The sequence below is a fragment of the Anser brachyrhynchus genome (assembly GCF_964034855.1).
Source record: "Anser brachyrhynchus genome assembly, chromosome: 1".
NCBI classification, from domain to species: Eukaryota; Metazoa; Chordata; class Aves; order Anseriformes; family Anatidae; genus Anser; species Anser brachyrhynchus.
Window position 1 is genome coordinate 24,526,706 of NC_137694.1, and position 20,145 is coordinate 24,546,850.

At 35.9% G+C, this 20,145-nt stretch overlaps 1 protein-coding gene across 15 annotated transcripts in view; it reads left to right on the forward strand.

Moving 5' to 3' along the window:
• Positions 1 to 20,145, forward strand: part of CADPS2 (calcium dependent secretion activator 2) — a 315,444-nt gene that overhangs the window by 237,024 nt on the left and 58,275 nt on the right. For all 15 annotated transcript variants that reach the window (XM_080575606.1, XM_080575607.1, XM_080575605.1 and 12 more), the window contains 2 exons: positions 11,932 to 12,035; positions 15,547 to 15,703. In XM_080575606.1, the coding sequence (XP_080431732.1) occupies positions 11,932 to 12,035; positions 15,547 to 15,703 (261 nt within the window). The remainder of the gene's footprint in view (positions 1 to 11,931; positions 12,036 to 15,546; positions 15,704 to 20,145) is intronic.

Below are 20,145 nucleotides of genomic sequence, written 5' to 3' on the forward strand. Positions count from 1 at the left end.
CTCCAAAAAATTAATTTTATTGAAAGAAGTAAACAGACTGTGTTGCATGAGAATTTAATGTTGCATTGAACCAATTTATCTGGTGTAAAAGGTGAAGTAGTTGGACGGAATCCAAATAAAATTTGATCTTGGGCATCATTCATATTTTAGGCTGGCCAACAGAGCCAAATCCTGTTCCTATTGGTGTCACCAGCTGCACTATAGATTTCATCATGAGCTTGATGTACAGCATGCTTAGCCCTAGAACCATGTATTGTATTGTTGTGGAAAATAAGGAAAACTATTTCTTGATAATTATTATTTACCTTTTAACTTGTACGCTGGATACTGTATAGAGAATCTTGAATTGCAAGAGTGTCCTTGTTGGGTAATACAGAGGTGAAGATGCAAATTCTTTTCGTTGCGAGAATCCTTTCTCAGCAGTGTGGTTGCCAGGTTCCCAGGTCTGTTCCCCAAGCGCTCTCATTTTCACAGTCTCAATTGAACAAGACTCTGAATGCTTTCCCAGAAGACGGCGGTTACTTTCTTAATGGCAGACGCAGTAGTATAAGCAGCACTTGTATCAACAGGATTTGTTTGCAGTCAGGATGACATTTTATTTAGCACTCCCATGTAGTTGTACTATTATGAATATAGAAGAGCTTTTTTCAATAAAAATTACATTTGCAGTGACAATTATACAAGGTTCAGCATGTCATTCCTTATGACATGTACAGCTGAAATTCTCATGGAGTAGCTAATCTGTTCAGTCAGTATAATTGCCATTATGGAGAGAACAGCAGCAAACCTACTATTATAATTTTGAACTATGTCTAAGAACTCTCATGTAATGCCCTTGTAGTTTGCAGCAAGGGTTTATAATTTGTCAAGAAGATGATCATGGCATCAATATGTGAATATCTCTTTTTAAGTATAAACTGTTTTCATTTCAGCACATGCTGCCATTGAGACCACTACCTGAAAGTACTTTTTAGATCATTTTGTGTATGACATACATTTTCTAGTCTTACTCAATATTTAACTTGAGTTATCTCTCCCAATAGATTATGGTGAACGTAACTTGGTCTGCTGGATGCCGAGACCAGAGCCAAATACTTCAGATGAATGTTGTATAGCTTCCAATGAATAGCTTAGAGAAATTTGCATGCCTCCCTCACCTGTTTTCTCTTCTTCATAAAACATCAGCTTACTTATACAGAAATCATGTGTTTATTTGCATTTTATACACACCCATTAACAAACACACAGTAATAAAATACTTTATTCCTTCTCAGAAACAATTTTTCCCCAATTACATTAATTTGAAATCTGAATGGATGAGGAGAAATGGACTCTGCAAGTGCTGCTGTCATTGCCTAAGAGAAGTGGTAGAACCTCACATGTAAACACATTTTTCAGCACAAGGGCATTACTTCTCTGTGGAGTAAAAAAGGGCCTGGGTTAGGGATTAAAGTGGTAAATGTCTGTGAAGCGAACAGGTCAGTATCTATCGTTGTTGGTAGATACACCTCACTTTTGAGGCGACAGACAGATTGTAAACGTGAATTATTAGGTAATTGTCTTTGAACTCATTATTTTTAAAAGTCTATGGTAACTGAATATATATACCGGGCTCCTTCTGCCAGTAAGTTTTAATAAAAGGAATGAGAATAAATTCAATTAAAATCAGGGCAAATAGTTACTGTGTAGTGTGCAATTGCTCAAAGACAAATCACAGTTGTCATCCCAATATTTCTTTCTCTCAGACAGACTGCCAAAGGCTGAATAACTGTTAACTCCATACAATAGAGGGTCAGGAGCAACTCAACAGTTGCTTTTTTTTAAAGGACACTGATCGTTAACATACTCATTACATACAAGTTTCTAAAGGAAAGGGTAGTATGTAAATGCCCTCAAGGCTCAGAAGGATCTGTCTGACTTAAAAAGAAGAACACTACAAACATTATTGAAATTGAGAAGACAAGTGGAGAGAGTCATTGTACCTGGAGAGGACTTGATTAAAGCTCTCCATGCATGTTCATTTCACTGAACAAACAAAAACGAATGAGTTGCACAGCTGCATAGCACCTTCTTGGTCTCTGTTGTGCAACTAAAATGGAAATATGAGAATACAATCAAATATTCCTGATTTCAGTGTTGGAACAAAGGTCTGGAAAGGAACCTGTGGACCGTTAGGGCTTCATCCTGATACCTCCTTCATAAATGTACCCAAATCCTGCTTTAACAGCTGGGCTGAGCTGTTCTTTGTTCCATATTTCTTCCCCTTTTCTGCCCCCTGCTTCAACCATGTTAAGGCCATTTCAAGTCCTTCTTGCTCTGTAAGTTAGGAATCACCTTACAGTCAAGTTACTACCTATTTTTAGCACACTACCCTTAGCCTTTATCTCAGATAGTTCCTCCCTTCATTAGCTTCATATCCAATCCCTCCTTACTCTATGATGTGTTTAGACAATTGTTTTATACTTACACAACTTACTTTTTAATAGCCTTTCATTATCTTTTAGTCTTTTGTTCCTTAGTTTTATCATCTTAGAAGCCTTTCTCTATTAAAGTTTGAATTGAGCCTTCTTGAACATTGGTGGCTGTGCAAAGTCATGTCCATGAAATGCCTTTCACAGTTCTCAATCTACACCAGTATGGTGTGGTTGCACACTAATGGCTAGCTAAGCTCCACCATGCTACTCCTTCACTCTTATTCTCTTCCCCTACTCCACGTGGGGTCCCTCCCACAGGATACCGTCTTTCCCAAACCGATCCTGCGGGGGTTTCCCACAGGTAGCAGCTCTTCCAGAACTGCTCCAATATGGGTCGGTACTATCCAGTCTGTCCGTCAGGAGCAAACTGCTCCAGTACGTATCCTGGATGAGTGGCAGCTCTTGACAGACCTGCTCCTGTGTGGGCTCCTCTCCACAGGTGCAGCTCTGGCCTATAGTCTGCTTCCCACAGGGCTTCTCCACAGGCCACAGCCTCCTCCAGGTCACATCCACCTGCTCCACCGATGGCTCCTCCACAGGCTGCAGCATGGAGATCTGCTCCATGTGGGACTCATGGGCTGCAGGGGGACAGCCTGCTCCACTATCGGCCTCTCCATGGGCTGCAGGGCTCCTGGAGCACATTTTCCCCCTCCCTCTTCACTGACCTTGGTGTCTGCAGGGCTGGTTCTCTCATTTTTTCTCACTCCTCCCTCCCATCTGCTGTTGCACAGAAGTTCTTTCCCTTCCTTAAATCTGCCCTCCCAGAGGCCCAACCAACATCGCTCCCTGGCTCGGCTCTGGCCAGCAGCAGGTCCCTTTTGGAGCCAACTGGAGCTGGCTCTGATCTAACACAGGGCAGCTGCTGGGTTCTGCTCACAGGGGCCACCCCTGCAGCCCCCTCGCTGCCAAACCCTTGCCACATAAGCCCCATACAACCATAAATGCTTAATGTAATATATTTGAGAAATGCTGGTGTTTTCCTGTCCATATCAGGCTTGTGGCACACAGCTGTTCTGTGAAAAGTTAATACAATCCAGTCTTTAGAGGCTGATCATTTCCAACTGCTGAGTTATAGCAAATGTTTACTGCTGTTCATTTGTCAAGTGCATTGCCCTTCCTCTTAAAGTATTATATTTTGTTTTTCTTTCACATTCTTCGGTGTTCTCCAATTTTTCTGTTACTGCATTTTGACCCTGCTCTCTACTCCCAGTGTTTTACAACATTGTTATCAGCACACTCTTAAAGTCTTCATTCTGAAGTCATTGGTGGAAATATTAAAGAAGCTCAGTCCTACAGTGGATCCTCAAGGAACTCCTCAAGAAACCTTTCTTTGCTCTTTCTCAACACTATCCATAGCCTTTCTCTTGAGGGAGCTTCTTTATCCAACACACGGTTTCTTTTTTAATCCTCATTTTTGTCGGCTTAACTGGTAGTCTTCCCATGAGGCACCGTATCAAATGCTTTAGTAAAGTCAGAATAGATGAGATCTACGGAATTCCTTTCCTAAGAAAATATCTGATCAAGAACAGCCACTGCACAAGTCTAGTGCAAACTACATTTGCAAATATGTTACATTTTATTGTTTTCATTGTATATCCTCAATTAGTCATTTCTTCAAATTTCCTTTTAAAGTTAATCGTCAGCATCACTTTTCCTCACTCTTTACCTGCAAGCATTAGGTTTGCTCTTGTCATCTTTCAGTAACTCTCAAAAATTTAGACTCTTAAAATTGTTAGATTGATGAAAAACTAAGTCTGCACTTTCAAGTGCCAGTTGTCTGGCACTAGGATGTCAATTATTCAGCTCCCTTAATTCATGGAGCTCTTCAGTTTGCCATGTTTGTTACCTCTGAGTTTTCTTCCACGGGAACAGAAAGTGCTAAGAACATTAGCTCTTGCCCCCTTTGAAGAGAAATTATAAGCAAGGAAAGGAAGAAAATACCAAGTGCTAGTATCTGATCTGTGTTTCCAAAAACAGAATACAAAGCATCATAAATTAGGTGACTTTGATCAGTAATTAAAAAATGAGAATTCTTGTTGTCTCTGAATTTTTGCTACTGCTTTTACCTCTTCGGATTTCATGTTTCCTTTTTCTTTTTTCTTTTTTTTTTTTCCCCAGCTTCACATGAACCAATAGGTTCTCGTTTTTGTAAAGAAATCTGATTGTTCCGTGAAGGTAATTCCATTGAATATGATAATAAATTTGAAAAAGCTGAGAACATTGTAGTGTCACCCACTTTATAAAACAATAGGTTATGAACTAGGAGATGTAAACTCTAACTTCCTACAAATCTCATAATCTTTGTGTACAAAGAGGGTAATGTTAATTAATTTTAAAACTATTTTGTCTCCAGAATTTAAAATCCTATTTAATTCTTAGAAAGCAATTATGAAAGACTGATTTCAACTTCACAATTAAAGCTAAATTCCATTATTTATATAAGGCTAGAATTCTTTTTTAATCAGAAAAATATAGCATGTCCTCCCAGATGTCCACTCCTTACTTTTTCATTGCAGAATTAATTCTGTGAGAATTTGCAAGAAAATCCACCAAGGTCAAATCTAAATTATCTGCCAGTGGGTTATCCTAGTTGTGGATTAACTCTGGAGAGTCAGTTCAGGTCTAGTAGCATATATTAGCTCCAGTTTATTGTCATTTATACTCCCTTTGTTACAAGTCTAGAAGCAGTACTGCTGGTTTACATGTCAAAAAGTCTGAATTAGCTGGCCCTACTGGAGCAGAATTGGCTTCATACAGCTCAAATTATGATGCATTTTATTATCAAATTATATTATGGCCTTTTACTTCAGGGTTTTCCTGTCATCTGCTCTGCATTGATATGAATTCACTTTCAGGCTCTGATTTGGAGTGAATCAGTCAGACACTATAGCAAGAGAGCTGGTATAAAATAAAGGACAGTTCATTCAGACTCCATGCACTATGATTGGATCTGGAAAGATGTACACATACTTTAGGTCCCTTTGCACAATATCTGGACAGGCAGTGTTTCTTCAGAAACTCTAAGACTTCCTCAAGCCATACACTGCTGTGTGCACATAACATCCTTGAAGGAGTTTGATTGGGTTGTTAAGTCAGGAGAAGAGGAGGCTCAGGGGAGACCTTATTGATCTCTACAACTACCTGAAAGGAAGGTGTGGGGACCTGGGGGTCGGCCTCTTCTCACAGGTGACTAACGATAGGACTAGAGGGAATGGCCTCACGTTGTGCCAGCGGAGGTTCAGGTTGGAAATTAGGAGACATTTCTTCTCAGAAGGAGTAGTCAGGCATTGGAATGGGTTACCCAGGGAGGTGGTGGAGTCACTGTGCTCGGGTGCTCAAGGACAGGTTGGATGTGGTTTTTAGGGACATGGTTTTGTGGGTGACATTGGTGGTAGGGTGATGGTTGGACCAGATGATCTTGAAGGTCTTTTCCAACCTTAGTGATTCTATGGTTATCATTCTATGAATGTAATTGCTCACAGTCATCGCATTATTTGCCCTCTTGTGGGTCTAATTCTGGCGCACGCATACAAATGCATTAGTTGATGGTTAAACCTCTACGTCAGTGGACAACTTATACTTTCTCTGGGTTTGATTGCCGGTAGCAGTAATGTTAAGTAGCACAAGAGCTGAGTTCTGACAGTGACCAGTGCAACAGTGCTGCTGAAAATCAAAACAAATGCCAATTATCATACATAAAAGATCAAAATGCAAATTGATGGTCTGTTGCAGTTTGGCATAAAATGAGATGAATGAAATCGTAAGCTGCAGCACAGAAGTCTCCAGACCCATCTAGTTCTCTGGATGTGGTGATGCCAATAGGCACATTGAGACTGTGAACTCAGGGTCTCTCTCAGCTTCCTTGGCTATGGCAGGAAGTGATGATCCAAAGGAGGAGCTGTTCTTAAGCATCACACAACTACTTGCCTTTTTTCTAGTATCCCTACTATTAGTCAATAGAAGATCCGCTGGTGTGGGGACAACCTGGCTGTCATGAGTGTCTTGGTTTAAATAGGCTTGTTGGAGGAAGGATGAAATATTGGACTGGGAAAATGAGTAAGGTATATATGCTGTTCCACAGTGGGAAGACCACCAGACCAGAAATGGGAACCTGCTTGTTGCACTGTATTCGTAAGTGAGGAGAATAATCACCTCTTTAATTAGGAGAGTCCTCTGCTCAGTCATCATCTGGAGAATAGTAGTACCCAAGCACCTTCTCCTTGTCCCTATTTCTGCTTGTAGCAGATCCCATCCTGCTGATCAGTATCATAGTGATTCTGCTGGGAAGACAGATTTCCTCACTCCATTCCCCACCAAGAAAGACAGAGCTCAGGTGTTGAGCTTGGTTAATTGTCATGGTTCTTGGCTCAAAGGCTAAGCAAGAACACTTGGAAATACAAAACAAGGTTGTGATGGAATGTTATAAAGCATAGAATTTACTACTGTGTAATAGTCATTCACAAAACCAATAGCACAATACAACATTGCTAAAGTAAGCATTAAAAGAATTAAGAAGAGGTTAATTGAGAGACCTAACAAATTGCACATCAATCGGTAATTGCCACTATATCAGCAGAGTTCTAGAAGGGATTTTTTTGTGTGTGTGCTAGACCCGATGCTATTTCACATTTTCATGTTCAGTGGGCATAGATGTAAAATCTTTGCTTAAAGTTATATAATAACTTTAATATTGCAAAGACCTGTGGAAAGTAATGGTAACAAAACATTGGTGTGATCGGGAGTGCTTGGAAACCTTAATTCTTTCAAGCCAAATATGTTCCAATATAAGTAATGCAAACATACACACTGTAAAATAATAACTCTAGCATAGAAAGGAATGCAGGACATACAGAATATGGGATTGTACCTGGTAGACATTCATTCTGAAGTGCATTTGGAGTAAAAGCAGACAAGCAGCTCATCAAGCTCCCAGTACCCAGATGTGGCAGAACGAGGCAGCATTAGTAAAGTTGTGAGAGCATCTGGCATAGCTTAGTAGTTGAGTCATCCTGTAGTCAATATTTTTAAGATCTGTTAAAAAATTGATAGAGTACAGAAAAGAGCTAAAAGTATTTTTAATGATGGCAAAAGCATACAGTTGAAGGATTCTGTTGGTTCAGATCCTTAAAGATAAGTGGCTTATATCAGAGTGCAGAATACCTTCACAGAGGAAAAACAAACAGGAAGGGAAACGTCCCTTCACTTGGCAGAGAAAGGCATAGTAAGACCAAACAGCTGAAGCCAAGCAAACGCCAATGAGAAATTTAACACACACATTTAACAGTGATGGTGCTTACATGCTGAGGGGTAGGGGAGTGAACAAGCAAAGTGAGTTTTACAGTTGTCTTCAAAGATGAAATCTTTTCTGGAAAGCAAATATAAGTTAGGCTTCAGACAAACTGGGCTTAGTAAAGTTGGTACTGGGAGAAGTTCTTTGACCTGTGTAACATGGGAGGTCAGACTGGATGATCTGACAGTCCCTTCTGGCCTTAAACTCCATCTGTCCATGAAGCAGTCACCTTTTCATTTCAATAGCTTTTTACTCAGTTAACTTATCTCATTTAACAATTTTTTCCTTGGTACCTATGTGACTCACTGATAATGTCTACTTGAGAAAACATCCATTATTCACAAAGCCTGTTTTGCTTTTTCTTTTTGGCAGAATGTGAAGCAGAAAACAGATGATTGATGGCTTTTTCTGTTTATTTTCTAAAAGATGTCAAGCAGCATATTTACTGACTCGACTCCTACAGCAACTTGTTAGTTTAAGCAGTGTAAACATATCTTAACAACCCTTAGTAATTGTGGGGAGAAAGACATGATAAATATAATGAAAACTGACAACACTGATTTCTATCTTTTTTTTTTTTTTTTTTCACTTATGAAGACAAACAGTGTTGTGATGTTTTGGATGTTCTAAAACTTCCAGATAATAATTTATTGGTACTCCCATTTCAAATATACTACCTGTTTGGTTAAAAAAAAAAAATAAAAATAAAAATTAAAGTTACTATTTAGTTCTTTTTTCTCAAATTACTTCACAGCCACTTGTTTATACACTCATGTAAATTATGGTAATTCTGTCTGTAAACCCATGCTCCCATGCTCACAAGATTTTGGAAAAATAAATGTCATTAGATAGTGAAAAAGTAATTGATGTAGTAATTTACATACAGAAAAAGTGGCTTTATATGAAGACTAAGTGAAATGTGGAGAAGCACATACCATCCAAACAAAATTGCCTTATAGATTAGTTCTTTGACAAAGTAGACGACAACAAAATTAGAGAGGTTTGTCCAAGGATGCAGAATAAGTGCAGTTAGTTACTGCATTTTCTTAACAGCAAATCTGATGGTAGAAAAATAATGATTTTTAAAATATCATTGAAAACTGTATGAAGCATCAAGAGTAATTTGCATTTTAATTAATAGAAAGTAGTTTCCAAGTACATGGAGAATTTCATGCAAATGTGAGACTAGAATTCATGGAGACTAATTTCTCCCACAATTTTAGGCATTCCTACTATGAAACATCATTTCAAAATTTGCCATATTCACCTCAAAAGGAAATTCAGGTTTCTTAACCTCTTCTTTCTCCTCAACACGCTGATCCTATTGAAAAACTACTGAACATTAGTCCTATAATGACTGGAATCCTTGCAATTTCTTTGATTTGTTTTGATGCCAGCATCATCCCTGATAGTAAATAGGTCTTCTCTTTCGATAGTGTTTATCGATCTGATGGATATGTAGGAGCACTTTTGATCCACTCTCTCATCTTTCATTTTATTAGACTTCTTATGCCTTTAAAGCAAACATACCAACCAACCAAGAAACAAACAAAACTCCTCTGCTTATCCTTTCAATGCCATTTCTGATTGAAATTCATCATTTCAACACAGATGATCTCTGTATTTCCCAAGTGCTAGCTCAATTGAATTAATATTTCCTAGAGCCTGTATTTCTCTTCCTCATGATATCATCATAGGTGTGGTTCAGGATAATCTTACGTTAACTAGTAAATCTTTGGTCTTTTTCCAGCCCTCCCTGATGAAGTATGTTTAATAACATTTTTAGGCTGTCTTGAACTTATTCCAGGTATGGAATAAGCGAACTTATTCCAATGCAAAAATTAAAATTAAATTAAAATAAAATAAAATAAAATAAAATGATCAATATATAGATATATATTTTTAATAGTTTAGAGGTTGTTTAATGTCATTAGAAATGAATACAATTGTGAATGCAGTTATTTTGCTTGCTTAGTTAATGCTAAAATCTATGAAGAACAGGCTGAATTTGTAATAAAGTGAGTTGTTTATGCTGAAATCAGATGTGCCAGTCTTGCTCTGTATTACTATCACTGTTTTTTTCCTAACAATTATTGCATCAGTGATACTGATACCAATGTATTAGTTGTATGAATGGTATTTGTTGTGTATACATGGAGAGGAAGATGCTTACCACTAGAAGAAACAGCAGGTTCTGTCCAGGATAAACACAGAAACCAGTTTAAGACTGAATCTAAACAGTAGCCTTTATGCTATAACCTGACAGGGGATGGACCAGTCCTTTCTAAACTCACTTAGTTTATACATTAATATAGTTCTGGTTATACTCACATAAAGAGTTCTAGAGTATCAAATTTTTTAAATATTCAAATTCAGTAAAATATTAATAGCCATGATCTCGACACAGTGGATATAGTTTTGTATCCTGGTGTGTGTTTTGTACTTAGTCAATGTTCATACAAAAACCCTTTCTTCAGTTAGATCGTGGTTTTGGAAATCGTATTATATGAATGAGTCTGCTTATGTGGTGTATTCTAATGAGCTTTGAGGTTTGTTTGTAGTTACTTCAGTAGCTAATTTGCTTGCTTTGTTATTGGCATTAGTATAATGTGTTTTTATAGTCACCTTTAAGTATGTGTTTGCTGGAGGTTCGAATGCACTGTTTCTTCAAAAATTGCATTAAAGCTCTGTTTCATAAAGGTACTGTGCATCAGAGTGTTAGCCTTGAAGAACTGGACAAGGTCACCTGCCTTTAAGATGTCTGAAAAGTTGTTTTGACTTGCCAGAAATGTTAAGTGTTTAAATATATTTAGTGCATGCAGTTTGATATTCTTACTGACAGCTAGGAGATCGTGTAAGTTTTTTAATTAATCTGATAATGTTCCATGTCATGATGAATGCATGAAGTGGGAAAAAATATCAGCTGAAATTTCTGTATATGATGGCATGTATTCATGTGAATCACTATTCATGTGATCTGTGAATATGCACAGAAAACAAGGAAATAGGATTCATGAGACTTTCCCTCACCTTGTGTTATCAATTTCATAAGTCAACTACAAACCTATTCAATGTGACCCACCTGCTAATTAAAAATACTTTATATGACTATATTGTATGTCATAATTCCATCCCATAGTTTGTCATCTGGGAGAAGAGCTTTGTTGAATAAGCAGCCTCGGATACCTAATACCGAAATTCTTCCAAGCTATAAAAATATGTAGCTGGAAAAATTACTTTCAATAATTAATCTATGCTTGTAGAAATCTCTGTTATTCTCTTCCCTTGTCTCTCATGACTATTCCTGCGATATTCCTGTAGTCCTATGACTTTTCTTTTTTTTAATTTAAAACTAAACTGATTTTAATTGCTCTGAAAGACTTTTAGTTACATCTGTTTTACCTTTGCTGTTTGCTTTCTTTTTGAAATCTGCTCTTTATAATGAATGATTCTCATGTCATTTGTAACTTTTGCATTTGTCCTTGTTTTCTTTTATTTGGAGTTTTCAGTCAGTTTGTGTCAATTCTGTTATAGCGTGTGTTTTATAGTGCTACCTTTTACTGAATACTGAATAGAGTGATTAGATTCAGTCTTATTAGTGAACAGAAGGTAGAAATAAGTTATTTGAATAATTATTGTTTTGCACTTTTCTTATTTTTAAACATGCCTAAAATGTCATGTCTTATTTAGATAAAACGTTTGGAATTTTTCACTGCTGCAAAATGCATGAATCTTGCTGATGACAGTAATGAGTCATCTAGTGAGAATGGCATTGTATTGAGCGTACAATAACAAAAAGGGTCTCGAGTGTCTGCTGTCTTTGTATCTCTGACCTTGAAGAGAATTAGAACTTGCTTGTTGCAGAAGTTGAGCATCTAATACATTGATGCACCTGTTAGTTCTCACATATTAAATCAGATAATGTTTATAATGATCAGTAATTCTTTGTGAAGTATTTTCTCTTTCTTGTGATCTGGGCATTCAGCTGCATTTACTTACATTAAATAATTGTCTTCAACATGTGAAATTGCTTATGCTACAGAAAATTGTAACTTTGCACTATCCCCATTCCTTTCTGACATCATTTTCTCTTACTACAAACAAACATATTCATTGTATCTTATTTCTAACTAAAGCAATTTTGGTTGGCTTTTTATATTCACATAGAGGCCATGAACCAAGCAACACCTGCTAGAAAACTGGAAGAGGTTCTTCACCTTGCAGAACTCTGTATTGAAGTATTGCAACAAAATGAAGAACATCATTCAGAGGTGAGGCTGTAACTGTAGAGAATGGTTTGTTCCTACATTTTTTCTCTCCTGATGTGAAGCATTTCTGTCAAGAAACATTTTAGCTTTACTTTCTGACATATGTTTAAGGCAGTTCACATTTACAGAGGAATAAGGGACTTGAAGCTTATGAAAAGTGAAGTGACATAAAATTCTACTTGAATCGCTTGAATGTATTGTAGGTACAGAAACGAAAATTAAAGAGCATAAAATAGAGAAAACATCTTTGTGCCAGAGGTGGTGAAATGGTATGGAAAACATTCATAGCCCTATACAGTTGTTCCTTCCAACTTTAAACCTCTCATTCAAAATAGAAAGAAAATGTGACTCAATGCTAGTTTCCATCATGCTGTTTAGGTCTTGATTTTAAGATTAAAATAATGACAGGTATAATAATCACATTCAGATTGCTCTTCTGTTAATTGGAAAAGTAATTGTTTTAAACTTGCACTTTTTAAAATAGCATTATAAGGTAGAAAATATAAAACAACAATTTTACATTTCTTACTCTCAAATCTTTTGCTTTGTGATACGGAAACCATAATATTTAGAATATTTAGAATTGCAACACCTTTTATATCAAGGTACTACAAAAATAAACTTGACCAGGTAAACATAATTGTACATATTATTAACATTTAATTAATAAATATAGTTTTCTAAGGTTCAGGAAATTGTTTTTAAAATGTTCTAAAAAAATCAATAAATATTTTTGAGGAAAATATACAAAGAGATAAACATGATTTAGTATATGTAGTTACAAATATGATCATTCAAAACATCTGGTTTAATATCACACTATGGAATCTAGTTTTTAGCCTACATCTGTCATGTGTGAACTTGTTATAGATATTTTATCCTATACTGAAGAAACAGCTGTTTCAATGATTTGAAATGAATTCCCTGGAGGTCCTATTCTACACTACTGTTGCCACTGTGTTACTCTGTAATGATTACTTAATAATATATATATATATATTGTTGTCTTTGTCTTTTGAGGAACTGCATTAATGTAAGAATATTAGACTTCTGTGGAAAAGAACACAAAAGAAACAGATCAAATGATATGTGTATGATTGAACATCCCTGTTCAAAGATTACTGTCCATACTATGTGCAGTCAGAGATGTGGTATTTTTCAGCAGGATAAATATATTGCACATGCCTTCAGAAAAATCAGTTCAGCAAAAGTTTCCAGTCTAAGACAGCTTGAAAACATTAATGATAATTTTAAGACTATTTTCCCCTTCCTTGTTTTATGTAACATATGTTCAATTTTGCTGACATTTATAGAACATGAAAAAATTCAGTATTAAAATATATATGAGAAAAAGATCACAAAAATTATACACTCCCTACGTACAACTGAAAACTAAGTATGGTGACTTCACATTGTAATGTTAAGTAAATGTTCAGTGTTTGATGGTGCAATTGATGAAAAGAATCGGTAATCTCTAAAACAGTTTGTCACACTTTTTAATACTAGATTTTTTTTTTTATTCACAACACTTCCAAATTTCTGGGATTCCCAAAGGGAAGAGAGGTATGTGACTTACGATGAACTAAGCATTATTATTCACTATTTAGAGCATGGAACAGTGCATTGAATGTGTAGCATAAATTGTGCTGATTATTTCAGGTGTTGTATTGCCACATTTCTGTGTCTTTCTATAATCTCAAAACTTTAATCTTCCTTTAATCAGGTCAGTGCTATTGTTCTCTTAGAATGTGTGTCACCAGTTGCTAATTGCCTTTAGCCTATTTTCATATTATCCATTATGACTGAACAACTATCTTAGCTGTGGTATTTGTTATTCTGTTCTTGCTGCCTAAGCAGTGATGGGTAGTTTTGGAGAGGGTCGGAAGAATTTCCGTCTGGATTCATTCAAAGTGTCATTTGCAAAGGGGAAGAAGATGGAAAGAGAATGTGCTGTTTTACTCTGGTTTGGGTTGGGTTGTTTCTTTTGAATTTTTTGGCAATATTTTTAAAAAACAATTTTGAAAAGAGACTCCTAGCAATGAGTATATATACATTCCTTTTCTTCTTTCTTTATTTCTTTGCATTTAGTTATTTTTTAGGGTAAGAATGTTTCTGTAAGGAGCTTCCATTTAAGCAGGATTTACTAATGAGAAACTTATTCCAGTTTGAGGAAAAAGACTACATTTTAAACTCTTGCCAAAATTTTTGAAGCCTCATCTGTCTTTTTCACTGTGATGTCAATCATCATCCTTAAGTCCTGACAATACAACACGTCAAGTGTCTTTCAGTGATGCTTTCAGGATGCTAAACATTTCTTTAAAATATTTGCCAATTCATCTTTTCTCCATTTAAGCTGCAATCATCCACCCAAAAATGTATTATAGGCGACCATCAGAAAGTCCGGGAGGCAAGAACATATTTGTAGACAACTTTTCAAATGTTATCTCTTACTCGATGCCTTTTGGGCCTGAGTAGGTAAAGTCTGCATACCTAGGACCTGCATTTCAGAAATGCAAGTGAGTATTTCTATGACTTTATTTGAAGTTGTGGGACCTCAGCACTTGCATAGATCAAGTTGTGCATGTCCCATATTGGTAACTCAAAAGTATTCAAAACAAGTTATTTGAAGACAGGGGAATAGGTTTGAAAGCAAAAACTTTTTCTTATCTAGTATGCGTAGGTATTTCTTACCTTCAGATTTTTCGTTAATACTGAACAAAACATTCTCAGCAGTGTGTGATACTCATCCTGTTTCATAAGCTCACTTCACCTTCATCTTTAACTCCAGGCTCACAGCTCCCTCTGATTCAGTTTCAATACTGACCTTTCAAAACCTAGATTTGAACAACAGTAAAAAGGTACAAGAATTACATATGAAGCAGTCTTTAATGTGGAGCTGGCTTTACTTACTGATGCACTGTTTCTCACAATTTCATCTTTTAATCTAATATTGCCTGAGAATCTTAATTTTTTACCAACATTTTTAACATGTTCTTAAGGTGCTGAAAATTAGTAGAGACCTTCAAGGAATAATACTTGGCATTAAAACCAAGCCTTTTGATTAAGAAATGAGGGCAAAATGTATATACATCAATTAAATGAAAAATAAACTAATCTAATTATGTATAGCTTGAAAATTAAATGAAATCAAGAAAAGCGTATATAAAAAAGGATAAGGCCCTTTTTATTTTCTTTGCTCTAGCCTCAGGATATCCTATGATTCTATGATTTATAGTCCTTTTCAAATGGAGCTCTTGGCAAGTCTTTTGGTGGAAAGGTTGCTTTTTATTTGTTTTACATTTTTGTTCTATCCTCTTTCCCAGTGAAATCAATTTGATTTCTTATATTATTGATGCAAGGTTTTACAAAATATTTTCACATTTTTCTCTTTGGCCCTTTCAGACACTCTGAATAAGATAGGACAAGCAGTGACATATCCAAATGTATTTTGCTATAGATCCAACACATCTCTTTGTGACTTGTGCTGAGTAATTCTGTTGTATCACATTTGCAGGCATTTGCTTGGTGGCCAGAATTACTGGCTGAGCATGCAGAGAAGTTTTTGTCTCTTTATTCTGTTGATATGGATTCAGCACTTGAGGCACAGCCACAGGACTCCTGGGACAGCTTCCCACTTTTCCAACTGCTGAATAACTCCCTCAGAAACGACAGTAAGATCTTATTTTTTTTGCTGTGTGCATAAGATGTTTTCAATGTCCCCACACCCTAGAAATTTGTTTCTAATCAATATAATTCTCAAAATAAAAGCATCAGTGTCTGTGTCTATAATATATATATATCTTGGTGCTCCATTTTTTGTAATTTGGGTATTTTCTCTTTATCCATGCACCATTTAATTCCTTATTCTGGCTACCATTCAATATCACAAATTTTGCTTACTTTTAAAGTAATGATGTACAAGTAGCATAATAGGTATTTAATATTTCATGTTTGATCTGTACTGCTTAAATAAAATTGAAGTTAATATTTCCTTCTAAGCTTTCATATATGCTAGTTTCAGACCAGTTATTATGTTTGTAAAGGTGTTGTAGGCATAGCATAAATGGGGGAAAATACACCCAGCAAATCAGTATTGTTTTCACTTTGTGTATTGTTGTATCATTGTTTAAGTTGGTGACCAAAATTTGTTAACTTGCTTTAATTTATCTTCAAAGAGACAGTTTTCATTTTTTTATAATAGTTTGGTGATCTCCTAGGCATGTTTAGTGTAAAAGTGATTTTAATAATGGAATTACAGAAATAAAAAGTGAAACACAAGAAAATTAATTAGATATTATTTTTAAAACATAAAATTTTACCTTATTTTACAGGGAAATAATTTTCATAGCATTTTAAAGCACCATAAAGAAAAAAGTGTTAAAAGTGTTTGTGCTGTTTTACATGCTTATTAATATTCTAGTTTTTAAAAATGAGAAAATTACCTGCGGTTTGTTGTTTGTTTTTATTATTATTATTATTATTATTATCATTATTATTATTATAGAGATACAAATGCTATTATTTCTAGTCAGTTATTGAAGTTGTTCTGAATTTTGATTTTTTTATTATTATTACAGATACAAACAATCAATTTTAACTCTTCCTGGAAAATCTATTTCATGTCTGTGGAAGTTCAATAGCTTTTAAGAGTTTTAGCTCTGTGTAGGGAAACTGTATGACTGAAAGAATGGAAAATAGTATTCAAGAGCTTTTCTCCAAGGCGACACGTACTGCAACCTTTATTATTTATCATTGTATATTGTTACCCTTAGCTGCCAAGTGTTTATTGAAATATCTAGGTCATTTCAGTATAGTACCTCTTGGGCACAGCACCGTATCATGAAATGGAGCAACTAGCAAATGTCCAGATCACTGTAACACGATAGATGACTACTTTCATGGAGGGAAGGGGGCAAGTGGACAGGGCTACTAAACTAAAGCTGAATCTTAAACAGAATTCTTGAGAGTCACTGTTACTGCACCACATTGGTTATGGTCTAGGGCAGAGCGTCGGAACATTAACATCCAGTCTTAGAGGTCTCTTTTCATGAATTATGTTTCTGTACCCTTACACATAGCAACACATTAAATGCCATATTCTTGATGATTTCTTTTTTCACGTGTTGTCTTAGTGAAAGAAAATGTGTCTCCCTTCATTTAAGATATTTGAAAATGATTGGTCTGGATCCCTTTTTGGACAAACAAACTACACAGAATTGCCATGCTGGTGGGTAATTTAAGCTTGATTAGAAAGCTGCTCAGAAGGGTGTAGGAATCATGCAATTTTGGGGCAGATCTCGTAAAAGAGTTAGGCTCCTGCAGAGTGGGTTCCACATTACTTTAAATGGCTGTCTGATCCTCTGCATAAGGTCTAAAATCCAGACTAAAAATCTGACATCTATACTCAGCACACAGTGGGAATTAGGCATGAAAAAGAAAGCAGTACACCAATGGGGTTAGCATGAGGTTAGCATTAGGAAACACTAGCCACAAGCTACCATGTCTGGACTGTTGCCCCATTCTGAAGTTGAAACTCATAAGAAGAGCACCTTCAAAGAGGTGCTTCTACATCCTTTACTGAAAGCTCCCCTCAAGCCCAAGCTAAGGCCTACAGATCTGCAAATTCATGTCACCTTTGCAAGCGTAATGGCTCTTCCAGTGTTTTCAGCACCTTCACTTGGCTTCAGTGACAATGGTGTAGGATACCATTCTCCCCATAAACTACATTATTTGAATAAAACTTGGTTTGGGAGCAAAGAGATAGTCCTAAGCAGTGTATTTAATGCCATCTTGGATGAGGAATGAATGGAGACCAGGTTATCTGATTCAATTTTCTTTGGAAATTTCTGTGACCTTACTCTGTTGTACGTGCTTGCCACTATTTCCATATTCAGCTACATTTTTAAATAACAGCAGTGATTGCTTTTTTTTTTATATGGCTAATGCTGACAGTATAGTGAGACCCTCTAATCCTGCCTAGTTTCTGGATAATAAAGTGGTTCTGACAGTAATGATATACTAAAATGGTACTAAATACTCGTGGAGTGCAAAGGTCAAAGAGAAGTTAGATGTTCTGAGGTTTTGGTTTCTGAAAGCTGTGGAGATATTTTTCAGTAATCCTGAAAGGTGGATTTGTAGCACCAGTTTTAACTACCTGAGTCATTTGTGTTCTTTTGTGCATTGGTTCCAAGCTGACAGAGGTAAAAGAAACAAATAGAGGTTGTCCTTATATCCAAAGAAGGGAAGGCCTACATGCTGGTAGGCTACTAATTTTTCTTTTCTTAAAAGATTACACATATAATAATGCTAAATGATTCAATCAGCCTTGAGAAAGACATTTTATGAAAACTTGGGGAACTATTTTTTCACGTCAAAGCAATTATTAGCAAGATTGTAAAGCCTGAACGATAAAAAAATGACTGCTGTATGAAATGTCACACCTGTATACCAATTTCAGTAATTCCCTAATGGTAATAGATATAGTAAACGACGGTTTCTGGCAAGTGAAAGCCATCTGGAAAATTATACCCTACTTTTCCCCAGAACTCTTGGAAAGCAACCATGGAAATTAGTCACCTTTTAATTGGTGGATATGTTAGCAAGTGGCAAGTGATCATTCTACCAAGAACTAATTCCCAAGTGAAATATAACCACAGTACTTATTCTTTAATTAACATCCTTTTCACCTTGCAAGTGCGTTAAAGCCATTAGAAATAGCTCCCCATGCTTATATAATCAATTTTACAGTCTTCCAAAATGAAATAAATAATTCTGGTTTTACCCTAAATGAAAACCTTTTCCTGAAAACTATCACATAAAGATGGATTTAGAAAAAAATCTAAAAAGGGAAAAACTGGAATGTGGCCTCATGAGGATAAAAAGGCTAGTGTTAATAATTAACAAGGAGAGTGAAGTGGAGTAAATTAGCCATAATAGAGCCCACAGTGACTGGCAAAGTCACCTCTCATTATCAAAAAACTCATTAGGAAATGAAGAGGTGGAAGTCCCACTGGGTTATTCTCACTCTCCAGCTATATCAGAGATTACTTTTCAGATTTCTTTCAAATAAAGAACTGTTAGGTCACCATATTGCATATTAGGTTAATCTTCAGTGAAATTTGGAGGACTGACACCTGTGTGTTATTCTATCTCAAGAGCTTTAAATGAGCTCAAAGTCTTCAATGCAGGAGTCAGCTTTCATGTAAACCTGACATGAGCAAACTCCAAACGATAAAGAAACATTTACAGCATTAAAACAAACTTTTATCTATGATTATATTATAACTATGTCACCAAAATACAAGTTTTGCAAGAACAAAAATGCATAGTCTTTACTACTCAAATGAATCAAATGTGTATATAGAATACAAAATCTTGTACGTGATTAAAGCCAAATACTTCAAAGCCAGTATTCATTTTACAATGAGAAGAAAATGCATTTTCCAATGAAGTATATTACTGTTCATGAAGTAAAAGAAGGAGGAAGTCCTGACTGAAGCTTTCTTCACATTTCCATTATGGAGGTCTCCATTTTGAGTCACTTTAAGTTTTTCCTTTTTTTTCTGACCTTCTTCCACAAAAATGAAGAGGTTTGTTCAGAGTTCATCAGTGATTATTTTTCTGTTGTTTTAAGTCAAAGAGAAGAACTACTTTAAAAAAATGGAGGGAGCTGTATGACCTTCCTATCTTATAAAATATTTCAGCTTTTCTGACAGGAACTTAGAAATAACAAAAAGTGATGACAAACTGGCATGTACTGTGGAGGTAGGTAATAGATTGTAGATAACTTTGTTGTGAATTTTCAAAATCTGAAGGTTTGAAAAAAATACTGTAGCTGCTTTTATAATATATATTTTAATGATCTCCAAAGTTTCTATTGTTCATGCACAATTGTGCCTGACTGTACAAAGCTTTACAGGTTGTACAGAGATAACAGTACCCAATATCTCTCTATGATAGCAATGATTTTTTTCCAGAATTGGGTATTTGTAGAAGAAAGGCATGGTTGTCCCAGGACTGTATCGTATTTTCTGTAATGAAGACTTTACTTTTTCTCCACTGAGCCTGTAAATTACATTATGAAAGGGACTGCCTTAGAGGGCTATTTACTTTC